The sequence below is a fragment of the Haliotis cracherodii genome, unplaced genomic scaffold (assembly GCF_022045235.1).
Source record: "Haliotis cracherodii isolate W230 unplaced genomic scaffold, xgHalCrac1.p SCAF_12, whole genome shotgun sequence".
In the NCBI taxonomy this organism is placed as follows: Eukaryota; Metazoa; Mollusca; class Gastropoda; order Lepetellida; family Haliotidae; genus Haliotis; species Haliotis cracherodii.
Window position 1 is genome coordinate 13,698,333 of NW_027266267.1, and position 16,756 is coordinate 13,715,088.

A 16,756-nucleotide genomic window follows, 5' to 3' on the forward strand; every position below is an offset into this window, starting at 1 on the left:
TGAGATACAACTGACCTAACTACATTGCTGTTGTGCTGCATTCATAGTCCAGCAATTGCTCTATGACCTTGAAGATTCCGGGGTAGAATAGGTCTTCAGCAACCCATGCTTGCTGTAAAAGGCGACTATGCTTGTCGTGAAAGCGACTTACGGGATCAGGTGGTCAGGCTCGCTGACTTGGTTGATGCATGTCATCGATCCCAATTGCGTGGATCGATGCTCATGATTTCAATCACTGGATTGTCTGGTCCAGACTCGATTATTTACAGACCGCCGTCATATAGCTGGAATATTGCTGGGTGCGGCGTTAAACAGCCAACCAACCAAATCTATCACTGTCAAAAGCTTAAAATATGGGATAAAGTTTAATGTTTTCAAAAATGCAGAAAAAGAAATCCTTGCGATAAAATATGGCGAGAATACTTTTCTCTTTAAACGTTAAATTTGTTGTTTGACTTGGATCATTATTATGAAGCAGTACTTAGTCCTCAGAATGACAGCAGTTGGTTGTTTTAACATGGAGGTTGTTCTGATGCTTTCAGTTCCTGCAAGGTTTGATGAACCAGCCAAGAACTACACCGTCCTCCGTGGCCGCAACATCACCATGGAGTGCCAGGGCATCGGCGACAAGCCGCTCTCCATCAGCTGGAGCTCCAACGGCTCCCCTGTCAGTCTCCTCAGCAACAACAGGTACACTAGTGTATAGTGATACTATAACGGTAACGCTATTTTTCAGGGCATTATCATTTGCAGAAGCCTGAGGTCTCCCATTAACTGCTGGACGAAGGGGGGCAGTTGAAAAGACCGAGGGCTTCTGCAAATGATAATGCCCAGAAAAATAGCGTTATCGTTATTATAACTAAAATGAATAGAATTTGTTATCAAATAAAAATAAACAACAATATCAGTTTTGAAACATTTAGTGCAATCAACACGAACGACCCACTTTTACAAATATGGAACCGTCATAGAACAAACCAGATGATGTCACTATATGACGTCACCTAACACCTGGCCCGTCGTCAAGCTATATGAGGGCATTATCAAGTTACAGTAGCCCGCTCATTTCTGATAACATGCGGGTGGTTTATTGATAATTCTATCCATTTTAACTATAAACACATGTATTCACTTAAGTCACATGAATTGAAGGCCCTTCTTGCCTTCAAAATTATCTGAAGTTATGAAGAAAATCCAGATGACATCTTATAACTTCATAATGAATTTTAAAAGTATTGGTTCTGAATTAAATTACTGTGATCATGTGTCCCAAAAGGGCCTTTCCATGTCTTGTCAAAGTAGTTTCACTCACTAACTCACTCACTCACGCACGCAAGCGCGCACGCACTCACTCACTCACTCACTCACTCACTCACTCCAGGTTATAGGAAGAGATGTACTGGTAATGGATTGATCTATAATGTTTGGACACCTTGAGACAAACTTACTAGAAATGTTGAGCACATTTAAATCGCAATTACAAGAAGAATGTCACCTACTGAACACCATAAAGAATGCCTGTGTTTTAGAAAAAAATAATTTTGGTCTGAATCTGTGTCTGTATTTGACCCTGTGATACAATATCATCATTGTTTGATTAGTCTATCCTTGTAAGTAGTAGTTGAAAGACTGTGCTGTGTTTGTTGTGTAGAGCGAAGGTGATCACGCACAACACACAGCGAGGCCGCTTGTCCCAGCTCAGCCTCCAGCCCGCCATCAGGAACGACTCCGGGATCTACATCTGCAATGCCAAGAACAAGTTCGGCCATGACACACTCATGATCAGGCTCATTGTGAACGGTAAGACATCTTCTGACTGCTTGCTGACTATTGTTTAGTGCCTTCATATCAACAAGTGTCCCCGACTGTGTTCACTGACACCAGTCTCATGTATCATACAGTCCCTCTGGGTCTTGGCCGTCTGCTATGTTACCATCTTCCCGAGGCAAGGGAGTTAACTGACTATAGAAGTCCAGTTTCCACCCTTGCCGAACTAGGCTGGTGTTATGGAGGTATATTTTGGCTGGACTAACAAGTCCAATCACAATCGCGAACGAAATCGAAATCTGTCATGCAGATTTAGATCAATTGCAGGATTTGCAAAGCATGTGCACCGCCAACTTGTTGAGAGGTGGAATCTGATTGGTCCATAGGAGAGGCATAGAAGGGACATAACTCGTAATAGCCACTGGTGGTGCTGCGACCGAGCCCAGGAATTCCAGCCTAGTTCGGCAAGGGTGGAAACTGGACTTTTAAAGTCAGTTAACTCTCTTGCCTCGGGAAGATGCTATGTTACCAATTACTATAGAAGGAATGTTAAACATTAAGTAACAATTATTATTGTTTACAGTGCATCGTTTAGGTCTACAAACATCAATTATCTTTGTTATTGGTATCTAGGTTCCACACAAAAAGGAACAAAATTATGTAATTCCATTGACAAGGGAGAATTCTAGTGGTAAAGTGTTTGCTTGTCCTACCTAATTGGGTTTGATCATCATATGGGGGCGGTCTGGTAGCCTAGTTGTTGAAGCGTTCACTCATCATGCCGAAGACCCGGGTTTGATTCCCGATGTGGGTAAAATGTGTGAAACCCATTTCTTGAGTCCCCCCGCCATGATACTGCTGGAATATTGCTAAAAGCGGCGTAAAAACCATACTCACTCACTCACTTGTCATATTGGTACAAAGAGCAGTATTGTGGCCCCAACTCGATGTTGTGGAAAATTGCTAAAAATTGAGTAAAACCATCCTCAAGCATACTCGCTCCTGACGAATGTCACCAATCACATCAGCGTTGACTGAGTATACAGTAACATGCTTCTGTCTTTACCAGAGCCACCGGAACCACCACTGAATCCTGAGGTTCTGAACGTCACCAGTAGAACCATCACCTTGACCTGGGTCAAGCCATTCGATGGAAACAGTCCACTCACAGCCTACATCCTACAGTTCAAGAACCAGTCAGGTAGGTCAAGGTCAACCCTCCTCTATTTAACTTGTGTGAAGGATTTTATATATCTCTCCACGGCATGATTGGCACTGTTAAAAGACAAACTTGCATAATATTCATCATGACCTTGCCATGATTCTACAAATGGAACGGTAAAACTGATGCATACATTGAGTTGTGAAATGTAGCTCTAAAAGGCTTAGAAAATAAAAGTGAGTGGGCAATGTTTCTTTGGGGGTGGTGGTTGGGGTGTTCAATCTAGTATGTAACCAATAAACAGTTGTGTAATCAATAAACAACTGTGTACAATCAACCTGGGAAAGGGCCTCCTTACATAAATGTATTCCTTGATGAGTAAAATACTGGAATACAGTATTTGACTACCATTGGACTTGGAATATTTAAGGATTTTTTGTTTTGTTTTTTAAAAGTGGAAATAAAAACAAAACGTGCAGAAAACTTTGTGATGATGCGGGCGGTGCCTGAGAACCAAGACTATTATTTTTTTAGCCTAATTAATAACATATTGTTATTGATATTATAAAAAAGGAGTTGATCCCCTGATCATATATGCCATGAGACATTAAAACACTATATCTCCCCCAGACGTGTGGCAGGGTGTTCTTGCCAATGTCAGCGTCCCAGCTACCCAGCTGCATGTCACCTTGAGTGACCTTCACCCAGCCTTCACCTACGACGTCCGTGTCCTTGCCAACAACTCCATCGGCTACAGCCGCCCCAGCGAGATCCTGTCAGCCACCACAGAGGAAGAAGGTCAGCTGGCTAGTTAACAATCAAGGACACTTGATAACAGTTGAACTTCAATAATGGATAATGTACCTTAATTTTTCATACAAAAGAAAAGTTCTATTATCATCTTCAATTTTTGAGTTACAATCAGAAAATATACTGTTTTGATAAATATTTTTACCAAGTTTTTTAAAACGTTTTTATATGTGTTACATTTATGCTTGGCTCCCTCAGACAACTAACACATATTGCTGATATTTAAAGTTTCTTGTAGATTATGAATATGAAGAAGTGAAATATGACATATATATTTGTTTGATGACAAAAAATAAGTAGTATTTTTCTGAGAAATCAGGAGAATGTAGAAGAAATGAAAATGTTCAAGAATGATAGAAAAAAGGCCTTATGAGAAGATATAGCGACTATATACTAATGTTTAGTATTTACCATGGTTAACTAGTAAAGAGATCCATAATCGATCTTTGTTGATCTCGAAGCCAAACATGAATAGCCTCCCTTGACAATTGTCTGTGTTGTAAGTGGTAGAATTTTTATTGTTACAAGGGGCTTTATCATCACAAATGGCGGTCTTTTGAGCACAGAATATGTTCATAAAGTATGCCAGAGGCATTCTGCATTAAAAAAAAATGCATCTGGCTTTTTCTTCTTTTTTTTCCCTCTCCTCATACCCTGGATTTTGGGCTAAAAAATTAAAAAATTAAAAATGCCTGGCCTAACATGCATGTAGTTATAACTGGTGTCATAGCTTTGTAGGGTGACCAGTTGAAATTGATTTATTGAAAACAGGACCAAAAGAGAAGAAAATGCATTAATGCTTAGTTTCACATTACTGAATTCAATCAATGTTAATACCTCTGAACTTAAATTGGTTGGTTAGTTTGTTGTTTAACGCCTCACTCAGCAATATTCCAGCTATATGAACTTAAGAAAATAGTTACTTTAAAAGATCCCAAGAAAAGAGAAGAAAAACTAACTTTATCTAACTTAAATCTGGTTATTTCCAGCACCAACCGGTCCACCAGAAGAGGTCGTTGTGAAGGCCATAGGGTCACAGGCTCTCAAGGTCACTTGGGATGTAAGTAATATTGTTCTTACACATTTACACAGGGGCACATGTGCACTTGGATAAAGATGTGTAAGTCCATCGTTGTATTGCAACACTTGTGCTGACTGATGCTGACTAGTACAAGTATGAAAGCCTAATGATGCCACTTTGGTACTATAATATATTTTTTTAATTTTAATTATAATTATTTTCTTGAAATTTCGATTTTTTACTCGTTGCTTCGATTATTTTCTGGTTATTTCAATTATTTTCTAAAAAGTATTTGGAATAACGAGAAAGAAACTGAAAATTCAAGTTATTGAATCACTCTTGAAATACTGCACAAAAAAAAAATCAAAGTATTGTGACAATTTTTTTTTCGAAATTTCGAGAAAATAAGTGAAATATATTAGCAAATATCGCCATGGGCGCTTATTATGATGAATACGGTACATGTATTTGAAGTTCATTAATTTGTCTGCTGACCAGAAACACCAATATTCCTTCCAATCTCCACAGTGTCCATCCCTTGGGATGAAGAACGGCAAGATCCAGGGCTACTACATCGGCTACAAGGAGACCAACAGCCCCACCCACTTCCTGTACATCACCAAGAAGGTGAAGGACGAGGAGGCCACGTCGTCAGAGCACACCATCCACAACCTGAAGAAGTTCACGGAGTACACCATCCACATCAAGGCCTACAACAGCAAGGGCATCAGTCCTCAGTCTGCTGACATTCAAGTCTTCACATTGGAGGATGGTGAGAATAGAAGACGTCCCTCATCCTGTTCTCAAAGTCTGTCTCCATCAGTCCCCGCTGTATTCTGCAGCCAAAAATTATGAATATAATATAAATTTGTAAAATGTGCAACCCATTTTTTAAAATTCTGCCCACAATTCTGCAAACTTTTAAGCTTAGTGTTCGTGAATTTCTTAGTTATCCATGGCTAGAATATCTTGTTGAAGTGAATCTGGAGATCACTAGTGTCAACACACTGACATGCACTTATCATTGAACTAATCCTCAGAATTAAAAAAAAAATTATCTAAAAAAGATTGTAAATTACTAATTTTTATTTTTTCAAATAATTAAAACACCTCAAATAATTGTTTGGAATGATCCAATTAATACAATGCACATATCAAATAATGAATGTTTGTTTCAGAAAACCTATGCAATTTTTACATGTTTAGAACCATTTGTGTCTCACCTGTTAGATTCTGCAGTGTATTTGATGAATTCTGCAGAAGAAAAATGCAGAATTCTGCAAAACGTCTGCACAAAAAAAATTTTTTCTGCAATATGGGTACATTTTGCTTAGGAGTATATATATATTGTATTTTTTTTCAGTTCCCAGTCAGCCACCCCAGGGGGTACAAGCAAGTGCTCTGGGGGCGCAGACCATCAGGGTAGCATGGTCCCCACCCCCTCTGTACACACTACATGGTATCCTTCAGGGCTACAAGATCCTGTACAAGCCTGTCAGGTTTGATGAAGGTAAGACTGGCTGCGTATCGAGCCTTGCTTCTTGAGGTGCCGGGGCGGTCGGGTAGCCTAGTGGTTAAAGCGTTCGCTCGTCACGCCGAAGACCCGGGTTCGATTCCCGACATGGGTACAATGTGTGAAGCCCATTTCTGGTGACCCCCGTCGTGATATTGCTGGAATATTGCCAAAAGCGGCATAAAAACCAAACTCACTCTTGAGGTGCCCTTGTGAGCATTTCTCAACAGTTCTTCTTTCGACATTAGCCATAGAAGTTCTTTTGATATGATTGCTTTCATGAATGTCAAAACTGTCAGTGTTTCAATGGAAGGTTGGTTTTGTCACGCACTGTATGGTCGTAGTTTTTATTTCAATACACACTTTCATCAAGGGAGTTTATTGACTGTAAGAGTCCAGGTTCTACCGTTGCTTAACAAGGCTGGAATTAAGGGGTTTTCTTTTGGCTAGACTAACGAGTCTATACGTAGTCCACTCAAAATCGTGTAATGAAATCGAAATATGCTTCATGAAGAACATGCAGGATTTTCAGAGCATGTGTGCCGTCAACTCGCTGTCAGCAAATATTTCAAAATCTTTTTATGTTTTTAATCAAGGTGTTCAAGTGATTTGATGCACTTCGCGAGGCAAGACCTGTTTTATTACAATAAAGATCTTGATTATCGATCAAATCGTCTTGATTGGGCGCCGCCAATTTGTTTGAAGCAAATTCAAGTGATGTGGGAGGTGGAATCTGATTGGTCAGTAGGAGAGCCATGGAAGGGACATAACTCATATAGCCAATGGTGGCGCTACAATCGAGCCACAAAATTGCAGCCTAGTTTAGCAAGGGTAGAAAGTGGACTATTACAGTCAGTTAACTCTCTTACCCCTGAAGGATGACAAACTCATCGACTTGATGTACATTATATTCAAAATTTTGTATATAAAGAGCTGTAAAACACTTCATAGTCATGGGTACGTTGCAATATGTCTTTGTATTTGTGTCAAGATGATCCCGATAGAACAGGAGAGGTCTACATAATGATGAGGTCTCACAGTTTGTGATGTTAAGAAAAGGATATAGATATTAGGGCTGGGACGAGACAAATTTACTACCCACCCCCCTATTACCTGACCCTACCCAAAGAGATGTCCAATTGGGGTTTAATTTTTACCACAGCACTTGCAAAACATATTTGATATATGTATTAAACAATCTGGTCATGCATACACTGAAGTTGACTTAAGTCATATCTTTATTCAACTATATGAAAAGTCAGAAGGAATGGGTGCCTAGTCAGAAAGAAATGCGAACATTAGTGACTTGTAGTGTTACCATAAATTCTAGATAATTTTTGTCATTAAACTATATATCACGTGACTAACCACATGTCCGGGTAGTCCCGTGGGTACCCGGGTCCTACTCAGTACCCACCCGACCCGGGTACCCGAGTTACCTGTCCCAGCTCTAATACATATAGCTGAAAGATTTCAAGCAGTGAAGAAACTTCCAATATTTAAATCAGTTTAGATTTTTATGCAGCCAGTAACATGATGCAACTGAATTTTCTTATTTGAATGTTGGTCTGACAAAATGATTGTTGACAAGGCAGGCGGTATCATGTTCCAGTCAACATATATATAAATATTTGTGTGTGAAATCAGTCTGTAGATATCATTGTTGACCACAGATGAGAGTGACGCTAACTTTGTGACATCTGCCAAGCTGGAGGCCATCTTGACGAGGCTTGAGAAGTACACCAACTACAGCATCCAGGTTCTGGCCTACACCCGCAAGGGGGAAGGCGTCCGCAGCGAACCCATCTATATCAGGACCCTTGAAGACAGTAAGTAGAGTACCAGATACGCTTTCATCGTTGACACACACACTTAGTTATGGGAAGTTAACAGCACAAGTCAGAATAAATAGCAATTGGCACATAATATAGTTTTTAATTAAGATTGTTTTGGGTTGTGTTTATTATCTCCCTTGATGTGTCAGATTGTGACACAAGTTGTCTCCCTTTGCCACCAAGTAAAATCTGTGCACTGACAACTTTTGTCACAATTTGCAGTGAAATATGAAGGATATTTATGGATATTTATGGATATTTACAGATATAATTGAATGATTATCTCATTTGAAATATACAATCATGTGTTTTTAGTTCATAGTTTATCAAAATGTATTGCTTAAGCCATTTTTACTCAAAGTTTTCATGTATGATAAACAATTTAATTATATTTGCTGCAGATAAAGAATATTGACATTCTGAAATATTATGAGGTTCGTTATTTTTCAGAGCCGGAATCTCCAGCTAACATAAAAGCCCTCGCCGTCAACAGTTCAAGTATCTTGGTGTCATGGCAACCACCAGAACATCCAAACGGCGTCATCGTCAGATATACCCTCTACATCCGAAACGGAACTATAGAAGGAGAGGTAGGCTGAAACGTTGACGCTGTAGGAAATAGTTGTACTGAATTACTGATGATTGAAGTTACAGCATACAGTCAAGCCTCGTTAATCTGACCCTCGTTAATCCGACAATCGGCTTTATACGACACTAATGATGGGAACTGATAAATTTTAAATCAGTGCTATTTAGACCCCTTAATCCGACAGTCTTGCACTCCAACTCCGAAACACCTTATTTGCAACAAATTACCAGTCTCGTTAATCCGACACAGTGATCAGTGTACTCCGTGGTCATCTGGCCACGAGTACACAACCCGTGTTTTGATGCAAGACAAGTCAGCTGGTAGCTGCATATTACAACGGCTGCAGAAATAAACTTGCTTAACAATAAAATATATGCTAAGATTACCTCAATCTCATTAAAATCAGATGCAAGTTCTCGCTGTCACTGAGGACATCGCATTACAGGTCACGTCGGAACAACCTTTCGCGAATTATGACCAACCAATGAAATGACTAACAGGAAGTCAACGTTAGCCACTTACAAAGCAGCTTTCTTATTCTTTGCGGTACCAGTTTCAAACTGGCGACTTCCATTCCAGACTATTCTTTTTAAAGGATTTTGAATAAGTCCTACAGTCCGTAACAGTTGTTTTTTGTTAAGCTTTAGGGGTTGCTTGATTAGAAAACATATTCTGTTAACAATGTAATACAACAATATTAATATTTAATCTTTCATTTCTTTTATTTTGTGTTTGAATGGTTATCTATCATGTAGTTGTCCAATTTTCGATCACGAACGTTGTTACTACTTAATTTTGTTTATCTGACATACTTGTTAATCCGACATAATCATATGCAACCAACCATATTGGACTAACAGGACTTGACTGCTCCACACTAGTCAGTGGTACATACTATTTGTGCAGACATTCATATGTTGGATGTTCATATAATATTTTTTGTTTCAACAGTGAACAGTATTTTTAGTAGAAGTAAATTGTTCCAAATATTCTATACACAGATGTGTTGATTATTGCTCGAACTGAAGCTGACTTTTTGTTTGTCTTGCGATTTCATGTAAAAAGTTGGGTATATCTGGCATCGGTTTTCAACACCCATGTAGTTTAAATGGACAACATGCATATCTAGATATTAACCTTTAAAGCCATTGAAATACAACTGGCCGTGCTTTTGGTAGATGTTGACAGAACTAATAGTTGCATTGTTGTTAAGCCGTGAAGATTCCGGGGTAGAATAGGTCTTCAGCAACCCATGCTTGCTCTTAAAAGCGGCTATGCTTGTTGTAAAAGGCGGCTAATGGGATCGGGTGGTCAGACTCGCTGACTTGGTTGATACATGTCATCGATCCCAAATGCGTGGATCGATGCTCATGATGTCAATCACTGGATTGTCTGGTCCAGACTCGATTATTTACAGACCGCCGTCATATAGCTGGAATATTGCTGAGTGCGGCATTAAACAAAAAACAAAACAACAAAAGCATTGTTGTAGTATGTGCTATCTGTGGTGTCTCCAAGGCAAGTGACCTTGTGTGAAACATGCCTCTGTTCACCCAGCAGTGAATGGGTACCAGGTAGGATGTGATTGTAATGTAACTGTTGGCTTCAGTTGTATACTCCCCAGGAAGCTGAGAAACAAATTGTGCACACTGATCCATTCACCATGGTAATAATGTAGTGCTTTTTGCATGCATTAGGGTGTGGATTTGGCACCTTAGAAATATCCACATTGTTATTATTATTATTAATGTTGATGTTGTATGTAGACAGAGGAGACGGTGCACCTTGCTGCCACGACGCTGCACTACATGGTGTGGGGGCTGGAGCCGGGGAAGGAGTACGGCTTCCGGGTGTCGGCCAAGACAATGATGGGGGAGGGGGAGAGGACCGGACTTGCTGTAGCAGCACCACAGAAGAAAGGTCAGACTGCCCTAGACTCATAGCCTGTGTTGACCCGTGAAGATCCGGGGTATATTAGGTCTTCAGCAACCCATGCTTGGTGTAAAAGGCGACTATGCTTGTTTTGAGAGGCGACTAGCGGGATCGATTGGTCAACTCGCTGACTTGGTTGATACATGTCATTGCATCCCAATTGCGTGGATCGATGCTCATGATGTCTCACTGGATTGTCTGGTCTAGACTCAATTATTTTGCAGACTGCTGTCATATAGCTGGAATATTGCTATGGCGGTCAGGTAGCCTAGTGGTTAAAGCGTTTGCCGAAGACCCGGGTTCGATTCCCGACATGGGTACAATGTGTGAAGCCCATTTCTGGTGTCCCCTGCCGTGATATTGCTGGAATATTGCTAAAAGCGGCGTAAAACCATACTCACTCAATTATTCTATTAAAAGACTTTCTAATAGACAAGTTTATGTTTCTAAAACAAACAGAGAGCATTTTCATTTCTCTTGGGCTGGTGAACTTGACTTATTATAGGCAACATGTTTATTCTATTAAAAGACATTCTGATAGACAGGTTTTTGTTTTGAAAACAAACAGGCATACCATTGATTAGTTCCTGCACCCAAAGGGAAGATATATTTGATGATGTAGGGGATGTCCTGTACATTAGGTCCCTTGCAACCAACCTCTGCTTGTCCTAGGCCAAGCTTTTTTTTTTATAGGATTACGGATTTTTCAGCCCAAAGACCAGGGTTGGAGGAGGAAAAAAACAAAAAAGCCAGTTGCATATTTTTTTTAATGCCGAATGCCTCTGTCATACTTTATGAACATATTCTGTGCTCAAAAGACCGCCATTTGTGACGATAAAGCCCCTTGTAGCAATAAAAATTCTACCACTTACAACACAGACAATTGTCAAGTTAGGCTAATCATGTTCGTCTTCGAGATCAACAAAGATCAATTATGTATCTCTTTACTAGTTTATAATAGTAAATTCATGTGCTTTTTACTAAAAGATGATGATAACAAATAAAATATCTGACTATACAGTTATCGTGGGGGAAAAAAATGGAAATCTGATTTATTTATTTTTTTACATTTTCTCAAAAATTAGAGTCAGTGGGTCCGTAATCCGAAAAATATAAAATACCTGGCCTAAAGAAGTGACTAAATAGGTCAGGCAGTCAGATTTTGTGACTTTGTTTATTGTGTGTCATTGTACCTGATGGTGTGGACTGTTGCTCATGATATCAATCACTGGTTTGTGTTGGCCTGACGCAATAACTTACAGGCCATCATCCTATGTAGCTATAATATTGCTGAGTGCCGAATTAAACTACAACAACACACAGAATCTGACTTTAAATTTTCATGGCCAGTGTAAGTATTTGTGTGATATGTGTGTCTTAAATGCTGATTGAACACATGGCTGATGTAAAGCTTCCCTTCCAGTGGCGGCGCACATCGCAAGCTTCCCTCAGTCACTGACTGTACCCTGGCACCAGACTGTGTCCCTCCCCTGCGAGGCCATCGGAGAGCCAGCCCCCGTTGTGGAGTGGAGAGTCAGGTACTGTGACCTCATGACCTCATCAGTATAGTCTGAAAGGAAATTTAAGGTACGGATGTTTACTACAATATCTGAAAAACTATTGGACCTTCACGCACATTGAGACGCCCAACGCTTACACCGTATTCGTGCGTGTGTGATTCCCGTGCACCCTTTCGAGTTGAGTTGATTGGTTCAACTGTGTCATATGGCCCTGTGACGCAGGGGTAGCATTATGCAGATGGCTGTTTCAATGAATGCTTGTTCCACCGGTGACGAGCAGGTCTGGTTGTTGATGAAGTATAGTGATAGCTAAATAGACAGATTTTTTATTCATGCACTGATTGTCTTTAAATGTAATATCCAGTTATGTATGACTGTTAAATAATCACATACCAACTTTGACTGGAGTAGGTCCAATAGTTTTTCAGATATTGTAGTAAACGTCGGTACCTTAAATTAACTTCCAGACTATACACATGGCCAGATCTTTTAGAATGTTCTCTGCACTGTCATATACAATGTTCTCTGCACTGTCATATACAATGTTCTCTGCACTGTCATATACAATGTTCTCTGCACTGTCATATACAATGTTCTCTGCACTGTCACATACAATGTTCTCTGCACTCTCATATACAATGTTCTCTGCACTGTCACATACAATGTTCTCTGCACTGTCACGTACAATGTTCTCTGCACTGTCATATACACTGTTCTCTGCACTGTTATATATAGAATGTTCTCTGCACTGTCATATGCAATGTTCTCTGCACTGTCATATACAATGTTCTCTGCACTGTCATATATAATGTTCTCTGCACTGTCATATACAATGTTCTCTGCACTGTCATATATAATGTTCTCTGCACTGTCATATACAATGTTCTCTGCACTGTCAGGCTCGTGGTATAAAACCTAACGCGGGATGCATAAAATCCCATGCAGCCCTCGTGATCCTGCTACAACAAATTTATCTTACCGACATGTTCTAATATGACACAAAAAAAATAAAACAAAATTGATATGAAACAGCTGTTCGATTGAGCTGAGGTTAACCTGTGCTATGTCATGACCTTCAGGATAAAGCGTGCAAACTTTTCGCTTCGAAGCAGGGGGAGTCAGATAGCCTTGTGGGTAAAGCATTTGCTCGTCACGCCGAAGACCCAGGTTTGATCCCCGACATGGGTACAATGTGTGAAGCCCATTTCTGGTGTCCCCCGCTGTGATCTTGCTGGAATATTGCGAAAAGCGGCGTAAAACCATATTCACTCACTCACTCGAAGCAGGGCATAAGGGATTTATTCTGCTTCTCAGAAATCCACGTGCAGCTCGCACACAGGGTACATCACACCATATACCCCTTGAGATTGGTTGACAACTTGTTAAATGGTGTGGTGTTAGATCTCTCTCACAATGTCCTTCACCGTCCACTGCTCTGCTAGGGGGCACGGGTGGCCCAGTCGTCTAAGGCGCCGCGATTCGCTGTGCAGAGTTATTTCCCTTGGGCACGCCAGACACCTTTGATTGTGGGTTCGAATCCCGTTTCGCCCCGATTATGTTTCTAGGTTTGTCAGCACCATACCCGTGCTCGTGGGTTTTACCAATGTGGTAAACGTCGGAGACCTGCACGACTTAGGGCTTTCCTCCCACATTAAGCTGACACGCCGTGATATAACTGGAATACTGTTAAAAGCGGCGTTAAACCCAACTCACTCACTCACTCACTGTTCTGCTGTAGAGGTGTGAAGCTCCTGCAGACAGATCGAATCAAGGTTCTGGATAACAGCTCCCTCAGTATCAGCATGGTGGCTGGCTCCGACGCCGCCAACTACACCTGCCACGCGGAAAACCAACACGGCACTGACGACATCACCTACGTCCTCAAAGTTCAAGGTAAATCATATTATTTCGATTATATGAGCATGGCCAAAACAAATCCAAAATCAGAATTAATAGGATTTCAATGATGACCATCAACAGTATATACAATGATACTATAATATATAGGTCAAAGTTAGACTGAGCCTAGACTTGCCCAAATCTCATTAGTCTATTAAATCACATCGTCCCCTTTTCTAGCTGTCTTTCCCTCCATCCATCCATCTGTCACAGGATAATGTGCAAATATAGTATTAGGGGTTGTCGCCCAACAAATAATACAGCAATTTCTAATAGAAATATTATTTGCAAGACAGACTTGGCCAAGTATAACTTCAGCAACATTTTAAAAAGTATATTTTTTCATATTTTTTTTCAGTTGGGGACCATCAAGGAAGTAAGTATACACTTTTATACAAATAATATCTTTGTGATTACTGAATTTGTATTTACCATTGACCCAATTTAATTTTTTAATATTGAATGACCCACTTCATCTTGAAATATCTTTTTAGTTGCTTAAGAAGGTGTCCTACATGTTTACGATGTTATTTTCTTTGGCATCGTCTAACAGCATGTCTCCTTCCACAGCACCCCCTCAGCCACCCCGCCTGTACCTGGCGCTGACCACCACGTCCACGATACAGGTCAACTGGCTGTCCGGCAGCAACGGTGGCAGTCCTATACAGGGTAGGTAACTCTCCTCACCACCTTCCTATACTTAGAAGTGAGTGAGTTTGGTTTAACGCCGCTTTTAACAGTATTCCAGTTATATCATGGCGTGTCAGCTTAATGTGGGTGATGCAGGTCTCAGACGTTTACCGCTTCGGTGAAACCCACGAGCATGGGTATGGTGCTGACAAACCTAGAAACATAATTGGGGCGAAGCGGGGTTCGAACCCACAATCATAGGTTTCTGGCGTGCCAAAGGGATGCAACTCTGCACAGCAAATTGCTGCGCCTTAGACGACTGGGCCACCCGTGCCACCTTCATATACTTGGTAAGGGGAGATGGTCAACACAGCTACAGTTTAAACAAAGAAACTGCCATCGAGACCAACAGTGGTCATACAAGACTTCAGCACAATTTGACATTGTTTGATACAGTTAAAAATACTTATGTTTTCATTTGTAGGTTTTGTGTTAAACTACAAGAAGGAACATGGGTCGTGGAAAACCATCCACTTGGGCTCATCCAACCGGACGTACATCTCCGCCAACCTCCTTTGTGGCACCGCCTACAAGTTCACCCTCCACGCCTTCAACAGACTGGGAGACAGTCTGGACAGTGTCGTTGTCTCAGCTAGAACCAATGGATCAGGTGCGGTTCATGTACAGGGATGAAACTGTGTAGTTATAATGATACGGAAACAAAAAGTTGTCCATGTTTTTTATCATCCCAAACTGGCTCCCACAGGAGATATCGCTTGGATGAAATCAAGCGATATCTACACTGTAGATATCGCTGCAATGAAATTACATCACAATGCTTTGCAGACCATTGTGATGTCACTGGTTACCATGACGTCACAATCAAATGACATCACTAATGGCTCTGCTACTGAAGCTGTTAGCAGTACTTTTTACACTTAAGACACTGCTTATTACTGTCTACAAACTGAAAAAGTTGGAAGAATAATATTGGATGATAAATAAAATCTCACCCGAGTGTCTTTTGATATCAAATATATCAACACTCGTTGATAAAAGTGGCAAAAATCCTCGGCAAGCCTCGGAATTTTTCCACTTTTATCAACTTGTGTTGATATATTTGATATCAAAAGACACTCGGGTGAGATTCTGTATGTAAGCTGCTTCTCACCTAATCCCGCAATCACTGCAAAAAGAAAACATTTCTTTCTCCATGCAAGATAAAGGTATATTGAAGGTAGATTTACACTGACAATAGGATGACTTACTCTTTGGGTTGGTTGTCTTGGGCAAGGGACAATATTGTCCTTGACGTTGATGTTAACGAAATAACAGCTGATTGATTCTCATGCAATTTGTTTCAGCCCCTATCGGACCACCACAAAGCATGCTCCTGAAGGAGGTCAATGTCACCTCAGTTGACCTTGACCTTGGCACTTGGTTGACCTCTGGCTGTCCAATCAGGTTCTACTCTGTGAAGTACCGTGTATGGGGAGATGAACACTGGGTCCTGGTCTCCAACAGCATCAAACCCAACACGGTGAGTTTCTCCAGAATCCCGAGCTGCAAGAAATTTAGGACACTGCAAGAATGTCAATAATACAATGCAGGCATTTACCAAGCTTATATTGTCTTTCATGGATGGTACTTCCATAGAGTTCTTTTTGAAAGCTGTAACACCATGGAAATCCCGGGGCAGAGAATGCCTCAACTCTCCTGCTTGCAAAAGTCAATTAATGAGAGTCACATGGTTACAATGGGGGCACGAGTGGCCCAGTCTAGGCGCTGTGATTTGCTGCGCAGAGTTGCGTCCCTTGGACACGCCAGAAACCTATGATTGTAGGTTCGAATCCTAGTTCGCCCTGATTATGTGTCTCGGTTTGTCGGCACCATACCCGTGCTCGTGGGTTTCACCGAAGCGGTAAACGTCTGAGACCTGCATCACTTCGGGCTTTCCTCCCACATTAAGCTTACACGTGATGATATAACTGGAATACTGTTAAAAGCGGCGTTAAACCCAACTCGCTTGCTCGCTCGTTGTTTACAATGACTGACATGGTGACCCAGACAATGAATGA

General features: G+C 40.8%; 1 protein-coding gene across 2 annotated transcripts in view; it reads left to right on the forward strand.

Annotated features, from left to right (window-relative positions):
• LOC139458183 (cell adhesion molecule Dscam1-like) overlaps positions 1-16,756 on the forward strand; it is a 137,610-nt gene that overhangs the window by 103,876 nt on the left and 16,978 nt on the right. For both annotated transcript variants that reach the window (XM_071239517.1, XM_071239518.1), the window contains exons 14-29: positions 543-690; positions 1,652-1,800; positions 2,837-2,968; positions 3,560-3,727; positions 4,729-4,799; positions 5,289-5,532; positions 6,124-6,270; positions 7,947-8,102; positions 8,559-8,698; positions 10,464-10,617; positions 12,053-12,167; positions 13,888-14,042; positions 14,407-14,424; positions 14,619-14,717; positions 15,163-15,348; positions 16,043-16,218. In XM_071239517.1, the coding sequence (XP_071095618.1) occupies positions 543-690; positions 1,652-1,800; positions 2,837-2,968; positions 3,560-3,727; positions 4,729-4,799; positions 5,289-5,532; positions 6,124-6,270; positions 7,947-8,102; positions 8,559-8,698; positions 10,464-10,617; positions 12,053-12,167; positions 13,888-14,042; positions 14,407-14,424; positions 14,619-14,717; positions 15,163-15,348; positions 16,043-16,218 (2,258 nt within the window). The remainder of the gene's footprint in view (positions 1-542; positions 691-1,651; positions 1,801-2,836; positions 2,969-3,559; positions 3,728-4,728; positions 4,800-5,288; positions 5,533-6,123; positions 6,271-7,946; positions 8,103-8,558; positions 8,699-10,463; positions 10,618-12,052; positions 12,168-13,887; positions 14,043-14,406; positions 14,425-14,618; positions 14,718-15,162; positions 15,349-16,042; positions 16,219-16,756) is intronic.